At 40.7% G+C, this 20,073-nt stretch overlaps 1 protein-coding gene across 1 annotated transcript in view; it reads left to right on the plus strand.

Annotated features, from left to right (window-relative positions):
- FAM228B (family with sequence similarity 228 member B) overlaps positions 1 to 20,073 on the plus strand; it is a 47,552-nt gene that overhangs the window by 11,203 nt on the left and 16,276 nt on the right. Inside the window, 5 exon segments of the mRNA XM_025353799.1 lie at positions 4,861 to 4,929; positions 7,669 to 7,860; positions 9,174 to 9,254; positions 15,649 to 15,736; positions 15,831 to 15,987. Coding sequence (XP_025209584.1) covers positions 4,861 to 4,929; positions 7,669 to 7,860; positions 9,174 to 9,254; positions 15,649 to 15,736; positions 15,831 to 15,987 — 587 coding nt within the window.

Consider the following 20,073-nt stretch of genomic DNA (forward strand, 5'->3'; position numbering starts at 1 on the left):
AGTGGTTTTTTCCTCTCCATATTTAGTGCTTCCTTCAGGAGCTCTTGCAAGGCACGCCTGGTGGTGATGAAATCACTCAGCATTTGGTTGTCTGGAAAGGATTTTATTTCTCTTTCACTAGTTTGGCTAGATATGAATTTCTGGGTTGAAAATTCTTTCCTTTAAGAACGTTGAATATTGGCCCCCACTCTTTCCTGGATTGTAGGGTTTTTGCTGAGAGGTCTGCTGTTAATCTAATGGGCTTCCCTTTGTAGGTGACCTGGCCTTTCTCTCTGGCTGCCCTTAACATTTTTTCCTACATTTGAACCTTGGAGAATCTGATAATTATGTGTCTTGGGGTTGATCTTCTCATGGAGTATCTTAGTGGTGTTCTCTGTATTTCCTGAATTTGAATGTTGGCCTGTCTTACTAGGTTGGGGAAGTTCTCCTGGATAATATCCTGAAGTGTGTTTTCCAACTTGGTTCCATTCTCCCCGCCTGTTTCAGGTACTCCAATCAATCTTAGGTTTGGTCTTTTTACATAGTCCTATATTTCTTGGAGGTTTTGTTTGTCCCCTTTCATTCCTTTTTTCTCTTATCTTGTCTGCATGCCTTATATCAACAAGATGGTCTTCAAACTCTGATATCCTTCCTTCCATTTGGTCTATTTGGCTATTGATAACTTGCGTATGCTTCACGAAGTTCTCTTGCTGTGTTTTTCAGCTTCACCAGGTCATTTATGTTCCTCTCTAAACTGGTTATTCTAGTTAGCAGCTTCTGTAACCTTTTACCAAGGTTCTTAGCTTCTTTGCATTGGGTTAGAACATGCTCCTTCAGCTCAGTGGAGTTTGTTATTGCCCACCTTCTGTAGCCTACTTCTGTCAATTTGTCCATTTCATCCTCCGTCCAGTTCTGTGCCTTTGCTGGAGAGGCGTTGCAATCATTTGGAGGAGAAGAGGCACTCTGGCCTTTTGGGTTTGCAGCATTTTTTGATTGATTCTTTGTCATCTTCATGAATTTGTCTAGTATTGATCTTTGAGGCTGCTGACCCTTGGATGGGTTTTTCTGGGAACTTTTTTTTGTGTTGATGCTGTTATTGTTGCTTTCTGTTTTTCTTGCAATGGTCAGGTCTCTCTTCTGTGGAGATGCTGCAGTTTGCTGGGGGTTCACTTCAGGCCCTATTAATCTGGTTCACTCCTGCACCTGGAGATGTCACTTGAGGAGGCTGGAGAACAGCAAAGATAGATGCCTTCTCCTTCTTCTGGGATCCCTAACCTCTAGGGTACCAACCTGATGCCAGTAGGAATGCTCCTGTATAGGGTGTCTGACAACCGCTGTTGGAGGGTCTTACCCAGTTGGCTGGCGCAGGGAGCAGGATTTGTTTAATGAAGCATTTTGACTGTCCATTGGTGAAGGGGGTGTGCCTCACTGGGGGAAACCCACTTGTCTGGGCTGCCTGGATTCCTCAGAACTAGCAGGAGCAAAGACTAAGTCTGCTGGTCTGTGGAGGCTGCGGCCACCCCTATCCCTAGGGGCTCAGGCCCAGGGAGATCAGCGTTCTGTCCCTGAGCCCCTGGCTGGAGTTGTTGGAGTTCCTGCAGGGAGGCCCTACCCAGTGAGGAGGGATGGGTCAAGGTCAGGCCTGAAGAGGCACTCTGTCTGCCGTCTGCCACAGCCGGTGTGTTGGGCTGGTGGATGATACCTCTTGGGACCAAGCTGTCTAGCCTCCCTGGCTGCAGCGGGGGAAAAGTGGGGCCTGGAGCTATGAAGATGGCTCCCTTCCCTGACCCCGGGAGCTTAGTGTGTTAGGTGGCTATCAGTCCCAATGTTGGCTGTACCCCTCCCACAAGGAGCTCAAATGGCTTAGACAGCAGGCAGCCTCAGCTGTGGTGCTGGTCGTCCCTCCCCACAGGAACTCAGCAAGCTTAAGCAGATTCTAGCTTAGAAGCTGTTGAGAACCTGCACCGCTCTGCGGTTGGGATCCTAGGCCCTGGTGGCGTGGGCTCATGAATGGGATCTGCTGATCCGTGGGTTGCACAGTCCCATGGAAAAAGCATGTTTTCCCAGGCTGGGTAGCACGCTCACTCACTGCCTCCCTTGGCTGGGGGGTGGGGGCTCCTCTGCCCTGTGTGGCTCTCAGGTGGCCACCACACCACACTGTTCTTCCTTCCTCTCTGTGGGTCATGCCAGCCACCTAGTCAGTTCTGATGACAGAACCTGGGTACTTTGGTTGCTGGTACAGGATTCACATGCTGTTATGGTTCTTTTCGATGGGAACCTCTGATCACACTGCTTCTAGTCGGCTATCTCAGCCCTGCCCCCAAAATCCTTGTTGTCTAATTCCAACATTTGGGTCATTTCAGAGTTGGTCTCCACTGATTGCCTTTTTCTTAAGTATGGGTCACATTTCTCTGTTTCTTTATGTGTCTAGTAATTCTAGTTTACATTTTGAACATTATGAATGATACATTGTGGAGGGTCTGGATTCTGTTATATGCCTCTGAAGAATATTGAGTTTTTGTTTTAGGAAGCAGTTATCTTGGCTGAACTCAAACTCCAAACTTGTCTTTCCTGAAGTTGGCAGCAGATGAAGTCACTGTTTAGTCTTTTTTTATCTTTAGCTGGGCTACATGGAGTCTGCCTTATGCATGTACAGTTTAAGAGTTTGCCAGATATTTGGTCAGAGTTCATTTGCAGAATTTGTGGCATCCCTTTTTTGGCTCCTTCCTTTCCAATATTTTTCCTTTCACCTTCCAGCTCTCATGATTACCCCAAACTCTGTCTTCTAATTTCTGAACCAGTTAGGCCGCATGTTTCTATCTGAGTTTTAGCCACCTGCTTTAGCTCAGACTAAGGCCCTTCCTCAGGCAAGTTAATAAAAAACTGGAAATTCATCTAGTGCTGTTTTTTTGTTTGTTTGTTTTTGTTTTTTCCTAGTGCTGAATAGCATTCAGTAACTCCCTGCTTTTTGATAACTCTCCAGTGTCTTCAGTTTGTTGTTTTTTATATATATATATTTTTATCTGGAATGTTAATTCACTACCCCCTATCTGGGTACAGACTTACCAGGAAGGGCAACTCTATGAGGCAAAAATAACAAAGAAAACAAACTAGAGTAGACTCATTTGAGTTTTCTATGCTTCTAGTTGTTGCTTAGCTCCCATGAGCCTTGGCTTCTTTGGATGTTAATGGGGAAGGACAGTTCTTAGATGAGATTTTACTCATCTGTTCTGGAAATAAAAGCAGTGGGACCAAAGATAACTACTTCCACTGACAGTTAACTTGAGAATGTTTTATTTTTTTGTAATCACAAGAGGATCTCAAAGGCAATTCTGTGCTAGAAATCAACCTCTTCCATTTTCTGGCAGGTATTTAATAATTGTGGAAATTTGTTATAAAAATGGAACAATTAATGCTGTCATAATTTTGTCACTAATATCACTATTCCCTAAAGATTGTGTTATTTCAAAATCTGAAAATGTGACTTGTATATAAAAACAGTATTTGGCTGGGTATGGTGGTGGCTCATGCTTGTAATGCTAGCACTTTGAGAGGCTGAGGCAGAAGCATTGCTTGAGCTCAGGAATTTGAGGGTACAGTGAGCTATGATCAGACCACTGCACTCTAGCTTAAGTGACAGAGCAAGACTCTGTCTCCAAAATAAGTACATAAAAATAAAATTTATTATTAATATTTATTTGATAGCCATATTCGCTAATGATAAATAAATTTATTACAATTATATTTATGTCAATACTGTCTAAGAAATTTGTTTCAGTCTTGGGTTATTTGTCAGTGGTCATGGAAAAATTAATTAAATGAATATGTTTCCTTTTATTTTAATAAGAGCTTTCTTTCATTTTGAGAAGATCCAATTGTTTAATTATAATTTTACATTTTATATACAGTTATAAGTTAATGAATAAAAATATAACTCATTTCCTTGATTTATTATATCCGTAGGCTTATGTTTCAGTAATTTTCAAAAACAAAATTAGTGGGTGAATTCATTATGGAAGAACACAAAGAAGAGCAGGAGATTGAATAGAAAGTCTTTCTAAGACCTTGTGTTATTGTTCACTAGTGACATTTATTCTATGTATAGGGTTTGCCTTAGGTGGCACTAAGCTTTTAGTGAAACTGTTGACATATTCTTAGCTAGTTCTGTAAGAATCAACGCTGGAAGATCAGTATGTCTTACACAGTCAGAGAGCCTCAAATAAAGGCCTAATTTAATCTATTTTAACCCAGAAAAGTAAAAGCATTTTATAAGATGTGAAAAAAGATGGATTCTATCTACCATGTGACTCCGGGAAAGACATTTGACCATTTTGGGACTCAAAATATCTGTGAGCTGAGTTAACATTTTGCTGTAGCCGAGAACAGACAGGTAGAAATACTGTTTAAAAAGTACTTGATGGGCTGGGCATGGTGGCTTAGGCCTGTCATCCCAGCACTTTGGGAGGCTGAGGCAGGCAGATCACTTGAGGCCAGGAGTTCGAGACCAGCCTGGCCAACATGGTAAAACCCTGTCTCTACTAAAAAAACAAAAATTAGCCAGGCATGTGTTGCACACCTGTAATCCCAGCTACTTGGGAGGCTGAGGCACGAGAATCGCTTGAACCCACTGGAGGTTGCAGTGAGCTGAGATGGTGCTGCTGCACTCCAGCAGCCTAAGCAACAGAACAAGACTCTGTCTCCAAAAAATATATAAATAAAAAAATAAAAGCACTCAATGATATGATTTGGAGAAGACAAACTGCAAACTGCATGCATAGAGAACTTTCCAGGGATATGTCTGTCATGCTAAATATAATGATTCCAGATAGCACTAATAGTTTTTAAAGACTTTCTTTTCAAAGTTTAATTCTGTCCTTTCAGGTCTTAGCTAAAGAAGATACTGAGGCAGCTATTCAATCAATATTATACAGAGAAAATTATATAATTAAGGTAAGAACTGGCTACAAAATGCATCTCAGTTAAAAATTGAATGTAGTTTTTCCTTTTTATATGTAGCATATCATATAAAAACTATTTAGAAAATATGGAAAAAAGAATTAAAAGAATACTCCCTTGCACCTGGAATTAACCTTAAGGGATGTCTGAGATTGCTTTAATGGACTTCCTCCCTTCCTATACTTCGTGGGAATTCCTTCACAGAGAGGCACAGGAATTTCCCTCTACTCACTTGTTTCTTTGTCCTAGTGGGTTTCAGCAGTCACTACAAATGAGCTAATCCTTAAGAGCTGTTAGCAGAACACACTGAGTAATTATTACTCAAATATACATAGAACAGGGCTACACTGAGCCAGGATGGGCTTAATGTGACAAGAAGAACATCCATGTGAAGTGTACTAAACACCGGGGACACTGGAGTGGGTAACCTGTTTTTATTTTTAAGAAATTTCTTTAGAGTTCTTTAAAAAGAAAAGGAACTAACATTGGGAATGGCTGAAGTGTGCTATGGCCAGAGGTTAGGGAGGGACTTGGCCTAGCAGACCTCTCAGGGTTCTTAATATTTTATTTTTTTCGTTTTGAAGTTCACACTCATCCTAGTAGTCACAAGACTTTATTTGCTATATGAAAGCTGGATAAGAAGGTTTGGTGAGAATGAATTAATTTGTAGCCTAATCAAGCACCTTCTTTGCAGGCTACTCTCCACTTGGATTAGGTTGTGCTACACTTCTGCCTCTTTACTCTTGCCCTTTTTTTTTTTTTTTTTAATCTGAAGGTCAGTTGTACTGAAGGTTTTTTTCCTTTTTTCTTTTTTCATAGAATGTTTTTCTTCCTCTTTTTCCACCATCCCTTCTCTTCCTGGATAAGTATTCTTTTTTTTTTTTGTTTTGAGACAGGGTCTCACTCTGTCACCCAGGCTAGAGTGCAATGGCACAATTACAGCTCTCTGCAGCCTTGGCCTCCTGGGCTCAAGTGATTCTCCTGCCTCAGCCTCCCGAGTAGTTGGGGTTACAGGTGTGAGCCATGAAGCCCAGCTAAGTTTTAATTTTTTTTTTTTTTTTTTTTTGAAATGGAGTCTCACTTCTTTGCCCAGGCTGAAGTGCAATGGCGCTATCTTGGCTTACTGCAACCTCCACCTCCTGGGTTCAAGCAGTTCTGCCTCAGCCTCCCAAGTAGCTGGGATTACAGGCACATGCCAGCATGCCCAGCTAACTTTTGTATTTTTAGTAGAGAGAGATGTGGTTTCACCATGTTGGCCAGGCTGGTCTCGCACTCCTGACTTCAAGTGTTCTGCCCACCTTGGCTTCCCAAAGTGCTGGGATTACAGGTGTGGGATTACCACCACTCCTGGCCAAGTTTTAACTTTTTTGTAGAGACAGAGTCTGACTCTTTTCCCCAGGCTGGTATTGAATTCCTGGGCTCATGTGATCCTCCTGCTTTGGCCTCCCGAAATGCTAGGATTACCAGCGTGAGCTATCGCACGTAGCCTAAATCCTCATTCTTAAAGGCCCAGCCCAAATGTCTCCCACTTTGGGAGTCTTGGCTTTGGAAAAAAATTAATCATTTTTTTCAACATATACAATATAAAAGTAAATATACACAATATAAAATTTGCCATTTTAACCATTTTTAAGTGTACCATTCAGTGTCATTGATTAGATTCATAATGTTGTGCAACCATCACCACTATTTCCAAAACTTTTTCATTACTCCAAACTGAAAGTTTGTATTCAGTAAGCAGTGGCTCGTCATTTCTCCCTCCCCCAGGCACTTGGTAACCTCTAATCTACTCTCTGTCTCTAGGAATTTTGGCTATTCTAGATAGTTTATATATGTGGAATCCTATACTATTTGTCCATTTGTGTCTGACTTATTTCACTTTGGCATACTATTTTCAAAGTTCATCCACATTGTAGCATATATCAGAACTTCATTCCTTTTTATGGCTAAATAATATTCCATATTACACATGTAAATAAATGTGGTTTGTATATACCACATTTTATCTGTTCATCTGTTGATGGATACTTGGATCATTTCCACCTTTTGGCTATTGTGAATAATGCTGGAATGAACACTGGTATACAAGTATTTCTTTGAGTCCTGAATTTTCATTCATTTGGTTAGGAGGGGAATTGTTGGGTCTTATGGTAGGTCTGTTTAAATTTCTGAGGCCCACCAAACTGGGAATCTTTTAAGAATCTAGGAAACAGTTTTTCTCTCCTCTGTTTTCAGTTATTTTATTTATAGTATGCCGTATATATATGCATCATATATAAATATACATCTTGTTATATTCCCCCTCCCACTGTTTGTGAATTTGTTTGTTTCTTAGGGATGAGTTTTCACTATGTTGCCCAGGCTAGAGTGCAGTGTCCCAGTCATAGTGTACTGCAGCCTTGAAGTCCTGGGCTCAAGCGATTCTCTAGCTTCAGCCTCCCAGGTAGCTAGAAATATAGGCAGGTGCCACCTTGCCTTGCTTTTGATTTGTTCTTTAGTCTTTCTCCCCAGGGAGAGCACGCATGTTGCCCCAAATACCTGTGTTTTCCTTATTTGCAGCAGAGTGTATGTCACACAGTAGAAGTTAAAGCCAAAGAAATGATTGAATTAATGAATGTCTTTGAGGGTTATTCTTAGGAGTAATTTAAACCTACGAAGTTTTAAGTTTTAGAAAATTTTAGAACAAGAAAGCTTTAGGATAATGTATTTGTCTTTTCTACCACTGTTTATTAGGAACTAAATAAGTATTTACAACATCATGCCTTCTTAAATGCAAGAAGAAAGGAGATGTTATATAAAAGATGGGTTGACCATGTGGCAGATCCTCTTCAGAAGAAAATTATAGAAAAAGTTTGCTCACATAAGAAGATTAAAAAAAGGAGGCAAGAGGAATTAGATGGCTTTTTAAAACATGTAAATAAAAAGGTACTAAGAGATCATTTGTTGCTTTTTTCAGTTGATTTAAAGCCTCATGTCATCTTTGTTCATTTATAATCATCCAGTCAGTCTGTCCCTGTCCCCTCTACATATGTATAATCTATACCCTGTTATATAATAGCATAAAGTATTCTTAAACCCAGGGCATTTGGAAAGGACAGAAAAAGAAGATTAGGTTTAATTGTGTACATTAGAACCATTTTTTCTGTGTTTTCCCCATGTAATTATTAATATTATTATTATCATTATTATTATTTGAGACGGAGTTTTGATCGTCGCCCAGGCTGGAGTACAATGGCGCAATCTCGGTTCACTGCAAACCCCTGCCTCCCGGCTTCAAGCAATTCTCCTGCCTCAGCCTCCCAAGTAGCTGGAATTACAGGCATGTGCCACCACACTGGCTAATTTTGTATTTTTAGTAGAGATGGGGTTTCTCCATGTTGGTCAGGCTGGTCTCAAACTCCCGACTTCAGGTAATCCACCCGCCTCGGCCTCCCAGACTGGTGGGATTACGGGTGTGAGCCACTGCGCCCAGGCCTCCTCATGTAATTGCTAATTTGAATTATCAAGTTAAAAAGTTTGGGCTGGGTACGTGGCTCACACCTGTAATCCCAGCACTTTGTGAGGCCGAAGCAGGTGGATCACCTGAAGTCAGGAGTTAGAGACCAGCCTGGCCAACATGGTGATACCCTGTCTCTCCTAAAAATATAAAAATTAGCCGGGCATGGTGGTGGGCACCTGTAATCCCAGCTACTTGGGAGGCTGAGGCAGGAGAATCGCTTGAACCTGCGAGGTGGAGATTGCAGTGAGCCGAGATCACACCACTGTACTCCAGCCTGGGTGATGGAGCAAGACTCTGTCTCAAAAAAAAAAAAAAAAAAAAATTAAAATTACAAAATAAATAAATAAATAATTTGGACTCTGGTTTCAGGACATATTTTTCTTTTGTTCTGGAACTTGATTATTTGCAAAGCTCTAAAATATAGCTGTTCTTCTAGCATTTTTTAAAAATCTGAGATGTTTGACTAGTAACCATTTAAAAGCAAATTCCCAAATCTTTTAGTGTTCCAAAATTCTTTATTAAAATCTTACAGATTTCAAGTAGATTCCTTCCTTCACTGTACCTTATTGGTTGAATAAATTAAATTTCAAATGTAGCCTTCTCTTTCTTTTTGCATTTATCACTGATGCCGCTTTCAAGCATAAGAATGATACTGTGTGTTTGACTCTCAAGTCCTGATATACTCAAAATTAACTGTGCACCTCTTGTTCTTGTGTGTGGTTTTATTTCCTTGCTATAGGGAAATGCATTTATAGAACATTATGATCCAAAAGAGTATGATCCCTTTTATATGAGCAAGAAGGACCCCAATTTTCTGAAGGTAGGGTAGATTTCTTTTTTAACTTTGGTATTATGTGTTTGGTTGTTTTGAGCAGCCCTAATACATGAGCAGTCCTAAAGTGACTCCCTAGAAGTGCAGTAACATTTTAAGCATAGTTTCCCATCGCCTGATCTTAGAAAGGAACAAAAAGCCAAAGGCCAAAGTAAATTAAATCTCCACAAAAGTGGAAAATACTGGATAATGATTGGGTAATAGGTAGCGTTTAAAAATTCCATAGACTTTTAAATTTGTTACAAAAGTAACACATTTTCATGATAGGTAAATAAGAAAATTGATTTTCAAATTAAGAAAATAAAAAACCAAAATTCCATTACCCAGAATTAATTCATTATAATGTTAACTCATTAACAGTTTTCTGTATATTTATCTAGATTTCTTTCTATATATGTGTATATATTCACATTTTTATTTTATAAGAATGGAGTTACATTTGGTTTTATAATGGGCTTCCCCTCCCTCAATAGTTTATTATTTTCTTCTTTGTCAAAATATAAATATATAATTTTCTTCATTGCATGGTATTCTGTTACTAATAGCAGAATTAATTAACCTTACACTGAAGGATTAACCAAGTCTTAGGGTTTTTTTCACATTTATTTCATCTTCACTGCGTACTGCATGAGGTAAGTCACAGATGAGACAAGTGAGGCTCAGGTCACTTGTCAAAGTCACCCAGCTGTAAATAGCAGAGCACAGATGTGGTGTTTTGTTTTGTTTTGTTTTGTTTTCAGACAGAGTCTCACTCTGTCACCCAGGCTGGAGTGCAGTGGCGCGATCTCTGCTCATTGCAACCTCCGCCTCCCGGGTTCAAGAGATTCTCCCACCTCAGCCTCCTGAGTAACTGTGATTATAGGCATGTGCCATCACGCCCGGATAATTTTTGTATTTTTAGTAGAGACTAGGTTTCACCATGGTGGCCTGGCTGGTCTCAAATTCCTGACCTCAAGCGATTTGTCCTCCTTGGCCTCCCAAAGTGCTGTGATTATAGGCTTGAGCCACTGCGCCTGGCCTTATCTTGTATAAAATGTTGTTTTGAAATATGTGTACATTGTGGAATGACTAAACCAATGAACATACATTGCCTCACAAACACCGGCTTTTTTCTAAGTGAGAACACATAAAATCTACTCTCTTTGCAATTTTCAAGAATACAATACCTTGTTATTAACTATAGCCATCATGTTGTACAATAGATCTCTAGAAAAATTTTATGGCAGCTGGGCGTGGTGGCTCATGCCTGTAATCCCAGCACTTTGGGAGGCTGAGGTGGGTCGATCACCTGAGGTCAGGAGTTCAAGACCAGCCTGACCAACATGGTGAAATCCTGTCTCTACTAAAAGTACAAAAATTAGCTGGGTGTGGTGGCATGCACCTATAGTCTGAGCTACTCAGGAGGCTGAGGCAGGAGAATCACATGAACCTGGGAGGTGGAGGCTGCAGTAAGTCAAGATTGAGTGCCACTGCACTCCAGCCTGGGCAACAGAGTGAGTAAGACGCTGTCTGGGGAAAAAAAAAAAAGAAAAATTTTATGGCTGAAAAAATATAATTGCATTGCATTCAAGTTAATTTAGTGACACAAATTATTTTAAAAGGTTTATTGCACGTATGAAATAGATACCCTTTTTTTTCTTTTTTTTTTAGATGGAGTCTCACTCTGTTGCCCAGGCTGGAGTGCAATGGTGCGATCTCAGCTCCTGCAACCTCCGCCTCCCGGGTTCAAGCGATTCTCCTGCCTCAGCCTCCCGAGTAACTGGGATTACAGGCTCACACCACCAGGCCTGGTTAATTTTTGTATTTTTAGTAGAGACGGGGTTTCACCATGTTGGTCAGGCTGGTCTTGAACTCCTGACCTCGGGATCCGCCCACGTCGCCTCCCAAAGTGCTGGGATTACAGGTGTGAGCCACTGTGCCCGGCCTAGATACCATTTTTTAAAATGGTGTTCAGGGGATAATTTTTACCCTTTTTAGAGAGGTTTTATTAGAACTGGTATTGGCCCTGACGTGTGCAAATCAGTGAGAAGTCCAATATTAATTGTTTTTGGAGACATTCAACCTTGAGTTGTACCATCATGCTGTGGGTTTGTGTCATCCTACAAAATGGTCCTGCAGCCTCCCAGTTCTTGGTGGGGCACATCTCTGGTCCCAGGTCCAGGTTGTACTATGGTTGTTATTCCTTATGGTCACATGCTGTAGCTCAGGTGCTGGCCCCATTTGTAGACCCAGCATTGCTGTTCCATGTCTTTAGATCTAGGTCCTTACCCATGTCTGGCAGAGACTCCACCTGAGAGTGTCTCGGGTAGGCTCCACAGGCTGGGCTCCTGGTGTCCTGCTCTGTACTCTTTATGGACCTGGCACCTCCCAGACCCTGCTTCTGAGCTGCTGCAGAGTCTGTAAGCTTGTCCTTATTCTCAATTCTGGGTTATCAAGTGGAGATACCCAACATTATCTCCTTTCCCCCTTTCAATTTCCCCAGTACAGAAAAGGTTCATCCTGCCTCTTCTTTCAACAGTAGGGCTTGAGATGGCCCAGAACACCTGACTTCAGACCAACCCAAATGACCCTGTCTCTCTTCCTTTCCTGGGAGTGGGACAGATTTGACTTTAGGAACATAGAGGCTTGATTCCTTCCCTTCAGATGGATCTTCAGCATTTCTTTGCATGTGCTTCGTGCAGCTCTACTTAAAAATTATTAACTTAGTACTAAGTCTTGCTCCTTCAGTACGCATCTTTTAGATATTCTTTGTGATGAAATAGGAATATGTGAAGAGCACTTCTGCTGCATACTGAAATATGGAGGATTGCTTGAATTGTGAGCTGAACTGGCTGCTTTTTAAAATTTCTTTCGTGAAACACCATGTTTACTTGAAAGAATGACTTGCAAACTATGGTTAGTAAGTCTTGGGTATTTGGCAGATATTTTCTGGAAAATGAATGAAGTCAGCTTGTCACTTTGAGAAAAACTACTGGCAATATTTGTTGCCAGTGATAAAAGGTGAGCTTTCAAGCAAAACATTTGGAATTTTGGAACACTCATATTCACCATCAGAAGTGTGACAGTGTCCTAATACTCAAAAGACTTTACTGATGAAATTGGTAATGATATTAATGAATGTGGTTCTTTGATATTAAGTAATGAAATGTACAAACATTTGGAAGATCTTGCCTAACTCCATGATCCAATTTCCCCCCAAATGTTACAAAATTATGCGTTGGAAAAAGATTCATTTGAAGTGCAAAATAGACTAATGGACTTAGTAGAAGAGTATGAAAAATTCATGGATATGGTTTCAAATTCCACATCGTAACTAACCTTTAAGAAACTATCTCTTACTGAGTTTGGGTATAGTATCAAAAACAAATATCCACAATGATGTTAAAAGGCTGTTAAAATACTCCTACCTTTTTCAACTACGTATCTCTATATGGATTTTCTTCATATACAACAACTAAACAAATCTCAACAGATTGCTTGCAGAAGCAGATATGAGAATCCGCTTGTCTTCTATTAAGCAAGACATAAAGAAGTTTACAAAAATGTAAAACAATGTTACTCTTCTCATTTTTTGTTTTATTTTGGGAAATAGAGTTATTTTTTGTAGAAAGATATGTTAAACAATAGGCATATTATTATTTTAAAATTAATAAGCAATTTAAAATTTCCTGTTTTATTTTCTAATATAGTAAATTTCAATAGATCTAAGCCATATACACAAACGTTATTTGGATATAACAACAACGTTTTGAAATAGAATAGTTCCGGCCGGGCGCAGTGGCTCACGCCTATAATCCCAGCTACTTGGGAGGCTGAGGCAGGAGAATCACTTGAACCCAGGAGGTGGAGGTTGCAGTGAGCCAAGATCACGCCACTGCACTCTAGCCTGGCAGCAGAGTGAGACTCTGTCTCAAAAAAAAAAAAAGTTTCAGAACCACTGGGTTATAATACCTCCATTTATGATGTACAAGTGCTGTCAGTAGAGATAGGAGTCTCCGGATTTATAATTGTTGGTAAAACTTTAGATTTTTCTTTATTTCTATCTTCAATTTAAAACTTCAAATTTGTTCCAGGCACGGTGGCTCATGCCTGTAATCCCACCACCACTTCCACCACTTTAGAGGCTGAGGTGGGAGCATGGCTTGAACCCAGCAGTTCAAGACCAGCCTGGGCAACATAGGTAGATCCTGTCTCTACAAAAAATTTTAAAAATTAGCTGGACATGGTGGCGCACACCTGTGGTCCCAGCTACTTGGGAGGTGGAGGTGGGAGGATGGCCTGAGCCTAGGAGGTCGAAGCTGCAGTGAGCTACTGCACTCTAGCCTGGGCGACAGAGCAAGACCCTGTCGGAGAGCTTCAAGATAACTGGCTTGAGGCATCTGACACTCGCCTCCTCCACAGAAGAGCCAAAATGGCGAGTAGAAAATTGTACTTGGAACACGTCATCTGAGAGGAACACTGGAATTCCACAGAGAAGTGACAAGGAAACATCTAAGGTGAGGAAGGAGAGGGAGGTGAGGCAGCCTGCTCGGCCCTGAGACTAACATGGGGGATGCCTGCAGATGGAGAGGGCTGAGGTGTGAGCAGCTGGCAGCAACCTTGCTGACTTCAGCACGGGGGCCACGTCTCACTTTCTTGTGCCCAGAGGACAGGCCCCACCTGCAGCATCACCTAGGCTGAAACATACACTCCCTAACTGCCTGCCTATGCCAGCTGCCACTGAAAGCAACCCCACCCTCCACAGCAGCAGGGCCACAGCACAGCCACCAGCACCCCTACCCAAGTACTCTGCAGGGGGCTGGGGGATCGCTCTGCCCCATCCACCACCGTTGGCGAGAGCCCACCAGCCTGCTGCTACCACCACAGCTGGCACCCTCCTGCACATGCCAACTGCGGGTCTGGAGACTGGCCCACCCAGCCTGTTGCAGCCACTGCCAACACCCATGTAGACCACTTGGGAGACAGAGGGTTGTCTCATCATTGCTACTGCCATTGTCCATGCCATGAGTGCTGCCCAGGGGTTCAAGAACCTGCTCATCCACCTGGCCCACCACGGCCACTGCATGCACCCAAGCAAGCCACCTGGAGACCCAAGAACTGGCCCACCTGAACCTGTAACACCGGTACCAGTGTATACTGCTCTGAAGACCAAGGACAGGCACCCTCAGCCTGCCACTGCTTCCACTGAGGCTGGGGACTGGCCTGCCTAATGTCCCCATCCCCAGCAAAGCCTTACCACATCCTCCAATAACTGTACCCTAAGCCACCGAGGAAAACACAGACACCACTGATGCTGTTTGCACCCAAAGAAATCATGGAGACTACACTGTTACACGTACCCAGGATCAAGGCCAAAGTGTCCTACCCATCCAACACCATAGACACATCTCCAGGAAAAAGTCCTTCCCTGTGGACGCAAATCCAAAAAGCAGGAAGAAGCCTCCATTACCCCAGATGCACAGATGTCAATGTAAGGACACAAGAAACATCAAAAAGCAAGGCTCTGACACCTCCAGAGCAGCACAGTAACTCTCCAGCAGCAGAGTCCGGTGTCATTTAAAATTTGATTTGCTCTTCATATGTGAATACGTCACATACAAATACCTGAAAATGATAGCACCTTTTTTTTGTTCCTTTTTACAGCAAGTTAATATTTTCTTAATATTTTATGAGTAGCACTCTTCATAACTTCTGTAGAAGCAAACTTATACTGGGCAGTCTGATCACCGTTTATTTTAACTCTAATAGTCATGATGTGTATTATAACTACCCCTGAAAAACTAGCCTGATGAGCATGAGAAAAATACATGAGTGACCTTTTAAGCTTGTGGTAGAATTTCCCTGACTAGGCCTAAATGATGAATGTTGTTGTTCGTGAATCCTGTTTTCCTATGTAGAACTGTCATTTTGATATTGATAATTATGGCCATTAACATAGATTTAGTGCTTCCATACTTTGGCTCACAAATGATCTATATTTTGAATAACTTGGTTAAGTTTTCAGTAATGTTAGTTATGTTGTTGATTATCAATGTTAGGGATTAAGATGAATATATGGATATATTTTTTCTTTTGTGCATGGGAAAGGAATTTTTTAAATTTGGGAACATATGATAACAAAATAATTTTTGAAGATTGAACCCACACTGAAACAAGAGCTAACTTTGTCTCTTTGACTGGAGGGCCTTAAGAGAGGTATTGATATACCCCCATCTCTTTGTAGTATATTAAACAAATATAATGGTAAGCCAGCTATTTGTAAATACCATATTATTTACCCTTCCAGCATAAGAGCCATCCGTATGTGGATGCTTCGAATAGAGTGAAAATGTTTACTACTCAGCGTTGCAACTCAGACCTTACACAAGTGCCTCTCTTGTAGGTTACCATCCCACCATTTCGTGACCCTTTGAAAAAAGCACAATATGACAAGGATAATGAAAAAAGAACTCTTCTTCAGTGTGAGACTGGTACTTAGTTCCTGATTGTTATATGATTTCATAGCCCAAGAGCAATGGCAGTTGCATGTAAGGATGTTAATTTAGATTTTTATTCTTCCTGCAGGCAAAATATATTCAATAAAAGAATTCAAAGAAGTTGAGAAGGCTCAGCTGCATTCCAGATTCCCACAAATTTCTAATTCAAGGCACTTTATGACTCCAAATGAGTGGCTGAAACTGCCTACACGATACATAGAAAGTGAATTTTGTAAAAGGAGAAGGTAATGGTTAATATACTAGAAATTATAGAACCTTTTGGACTTTGAAAATTCTTGAGACTGTTATAAAATTTTTCATAGTTATGATTTTTTAAAATTTTCATTTTTTAAAAAATCTGTAATTCTTATCTTCATTTCTCCATATGTGATGTTTCGTTTTTCTTGGGTACTTTCAAGATTTTCTCTTTCTCTTTGGTTTTCCTTAGCTAGATTATGATCTGTCTATATATTTTTTGTCTTTCTATCTTAATGTTCTCTGAGGTTCTCGTATGTGTGGTTTTATATCTTTTATTATTTTGGGGAAATTCTAGACCATTATCACTTCAAATATTTCTTATTTCCCATTCTCTCTGCTTTTTTTCTTCCTTCTGAGACTTCAATTATATGTATATTAGATCACTTGATGATGTCTCACAGTGCCATAGCTCTTACTCTGTTCTGTTTTTGCACTCTTTTTTTCCTTATTTGTTTTTCAGTTGGATGATTTCTGACTTGTTTTTGAGTTCACTGTTCTTCCTTAGCTGTGTCCTGTCTGCTGAAGAGCCCTTCAAAGGAACTCTTCATCTTTGATATCATGATTTTCAAATTTCTAGCATTACCATTTCAATTTTTAGACAGTTTTTATTTATTCTGAAATTCTTCATCTGTTCATGCATATTGTCCACCTTTTCCACTAGATTCTTTACCATATTAATTATTTAAAACTCCCTATCTGGTAATTCCAACATTATGAATCTAGTTCTCTTGATTGCTTTATCTCTTGACAGTGGCTTGTTTTCCCTTGCTTTTTGTGCATGTCTTGTAATTTTTTATTGAGTGCCAGATATTTGATGTAGAAGAACAGTGTACATGGAGTATTTATGTCTAGAAATGGATATGCCTTTTCTTCTGTCAAGTATTAGTGTGGAGGATTAGCCTTATCTAGTTGGAGTTGAGTTGGATTTGGGTATTGTTATTGCTATTGTTACCTTTAGTGCACCACAGGCTTGAATACCTCTAGTGGCCGGGCTGCTTTTCCTTGTGCTTAGTGGGGGTGGGGTGCCAGAGGGATTTTCTCAAGTGTTTCTGCTCCTTCCTCAGTTTTCAGCTATCCATGCAAGCTGGCATCATAGAAGTGGAGGGGTGTTCTCCCCATGCTCTTGCCTCTCCCACGGGAGTACACCGCTGTTGCATGTTGCTTATTGCAGGGCTCCTGGTGGAGGCAGAGGAATATCCTATGTTTTTCTCATGGAGCTTCAGTTTTAGGCAAGCTCTGTGTGCTTAGGCCTCAGGAGCAGGGCTTTCCTGTGGTTCCTTTTCCTTATCCTTGTGGCAGCCGAACTTGACCTTGTATCTGTGGTTGTTCTTGGATGGCAGTTTCCTGTCTGTCTTCCAATGACAGCAGATTTCTGCTTAGTATAGGAATAGGAGTCTTGATATCTTTTTTTAAAAAATTTTAGTGTTTGTAGGTACATAGTAGGTGTATATATTTATGAGGTCCATGAGATGTTTTGATACAGGCATGCAATTCATAATAATCACATAATGTAAATGAGGTATCCATCCCCTCAATGATTTATTCTTCATGTTACAAAGAATCCAGTTTTACCCTTTCAGTTATTTTAAAATGTACGTTAAAGTATTACTGACTATAGTCTCCTCGTTGTGCTATCATATACGAGGTCTTACTCATTCTTGCTATTTTTTTGTCCCTATTAGCCCCATCCCTACTTACCCTTTACCCTCCCAATATAGTTTCCAGCCTCTGGTAACCATCCTTCTGCTCTCCATCTCCATGAGTTCAATTGTTTTGATTTTTAGATCCCACAAATAAGTGATAACATGTGATATTTGTCTTTCTGTGCATGGTTTATTTCACTTAGCACGATAACCTCCAGTTCCATCCATATTGTTGCTAATAACAGGATCTTATTCTTTTTTATGGGTGAATATTGGTCAAATTCACACACACTCCATTGTGTGTGAATACATTTTCTTTATCCATTCATCTGTCGGTGGACACTTAGGTTGCTTCCAAATCTTGACCAATGTAAACAGTGCTGCAACAAACATGGGAGTGCAGATATCTCTTCAATATACTGATTTCCTTTCTTTTGAGTATGTATGCAACAGTGGGATTGCTGGATTATGTGGTAGGTCTGTTTTTAGTTTTTTGAGACTCCTCCAAACTGTTCTCCATAGTAGTTGTACCCATTTACATTCCCACCAACAGAGTACAAGCATTCCCTTTTCTCTACATCCTTGCCAGCATTTGTTATTGCCTGACTTTTGGATATAAGCCATTTTAACTGGGATGAGATGATGTCTCATTGTAGTTTTTTTTTTTTTTTCTTTTTCTTTTTTTGAGACAGAGTCTTGCTTTATCGCCCAGGTCAGAGTGCAGTGGCCTCTGCCTCCCGGGTTCAAGCAATTCTCCTGTCTCAGCCTCTTGAGTAGCTGTGACTACAGGCACATGCCACCCCACCCAGCTGATTTTTGTATTTTTAGTAGAGACAGGGTTTCACCATATTGGTCAGGCTGGTCTCAAACTCCTGACCTCAGGTGATCCACCCACTTTGGCCGCCCAAAGTGTGGGATTACAGGTGTGAGCCATTGCGCCCAGCTTGTTGGTTGATTTGTAATAAGGCTTTTCTTCTCTCAAAAATCTAATGCCATAGTATTGGTTTCTGTGTGCACTGGGAGTGTGAGCCACCGCGCCTGGCCTGCTTTCTTTCTTTTTATTTTTTGTAAGTCTGTTGTTAGTTTTTTGATTTGTGGTTACCATGAGGCTTGTAAATGCTATCTTGTAACCCATTATTTTTAACTGATGACAACTTAAGACTGATTGCATATACAAACACACAAAGAGAAAACTAGTGAAAACTTTACACTTTAACTTTGTCTCCCTGCTTTTTAACTTGTTGTTGTTCCTCTTTATGTCTTACTGTACTATTTTTTGAAAAGTTGTTGTAATTATTTTTGATTGGTTCATCATTTAGTCTTTCTATTTAAGATAAGAGTAGTTTACACACCACCGTTGCAGTGTTATATTATTCTGTGCTTTTCTGTGTGCTTACTATTACCAGTGAGTTTTGTATTTTGAGATGATTTCTTCTTGCTCATTAACATCCCTTTCTTTCAGATTAAAGAACTCCCTTTAGCATTTCATATAGGATAGGTTTGGTGTTGATGAAATCCCTCAGCTTTTGTTTGTCTGGGAAGGTCTTTGTTTCCCCTTCATGCTTGAAGGATTTTTTTTTTTTTTTTCTGGATAATACTATTCTAGGATAAAAGTTTCAGTCAGCACTTTCTTTCTTTTCTTTTCTTTTGTATTTTATTTTAGAGACAGAGTCTCACTGTGTCACCCAGGCTGGAGTGCAGTGGCATAATCTCAGCTGACTGCAACCTCTGCCTCCCAGGTTCCAGTGATTCTTGTGCCTCAGCCTCCCGAGTAGCTGGGATTACAGCTGTGCACCACCATACCCGGCTAATTTTTGTATTTTTAATAGTGATGGAGTTTCTCCACATTGGCCAGGCTGGTCTTGAACTCCTGACCTCAAGTGATCCACCTGCTTCAGCCTCTCCAAATCTTCAGATTACAGGCGTGAGCCACCATGTCTGGCCATGTTAGCACTTTAACTATGTCCTGCCACTCTCTACTGGCCTGTAACGTTTCCACTGAAAAGTCTGCCACCAGACATAGTGGAGCTCTATTGTATGTTATTTGTTTCTTTCCTCTTGATGCTTTTAGGATCTTTTCTTTATTCTTGATCTTTAGGAGTTTGATTATTAAATGCCTAGAGGTAGTCTTCTTTTGGTTAAATCTGCTTGGTGTTCTATAACTTTCTTCTACTTGAATGTTGATATCTTTCTCTAGGCTGGGCACTTTCCCTCTGGCTAAGGCTGGTCCAAATATTTGCTTCCTGTGTGGGTGCTGGCTGAGCCCAGCATGGCTTTATTCTCTCTTGTGACAGGGCAGAACCAAGTTCAACATAAGTCCCCTAGTCACTGGGCTCACCCACTCCAAATGCACAAACTCTCTGTACACACGACTGTGACTGAGGAATAGGAGAGGGGTGGCATCAGTGATTCAAGACTGTCCCTCCTGCC

Source organism: Theropithecus gelada, chromosome 13 (genome assembly GCF_003255815.1).
Source record: "Theropithecus gelada isolate Dixy chromosome 13, Tgel_1.0, whole genome shotgun sequence".
Taxonomy (NCBI): domain Eukaryota; kingdom Metazoa; phylum Chordata; class Mammalia; order Primates; family Cercopithecidae; genus Theropithecus; species Theropithecus gelada.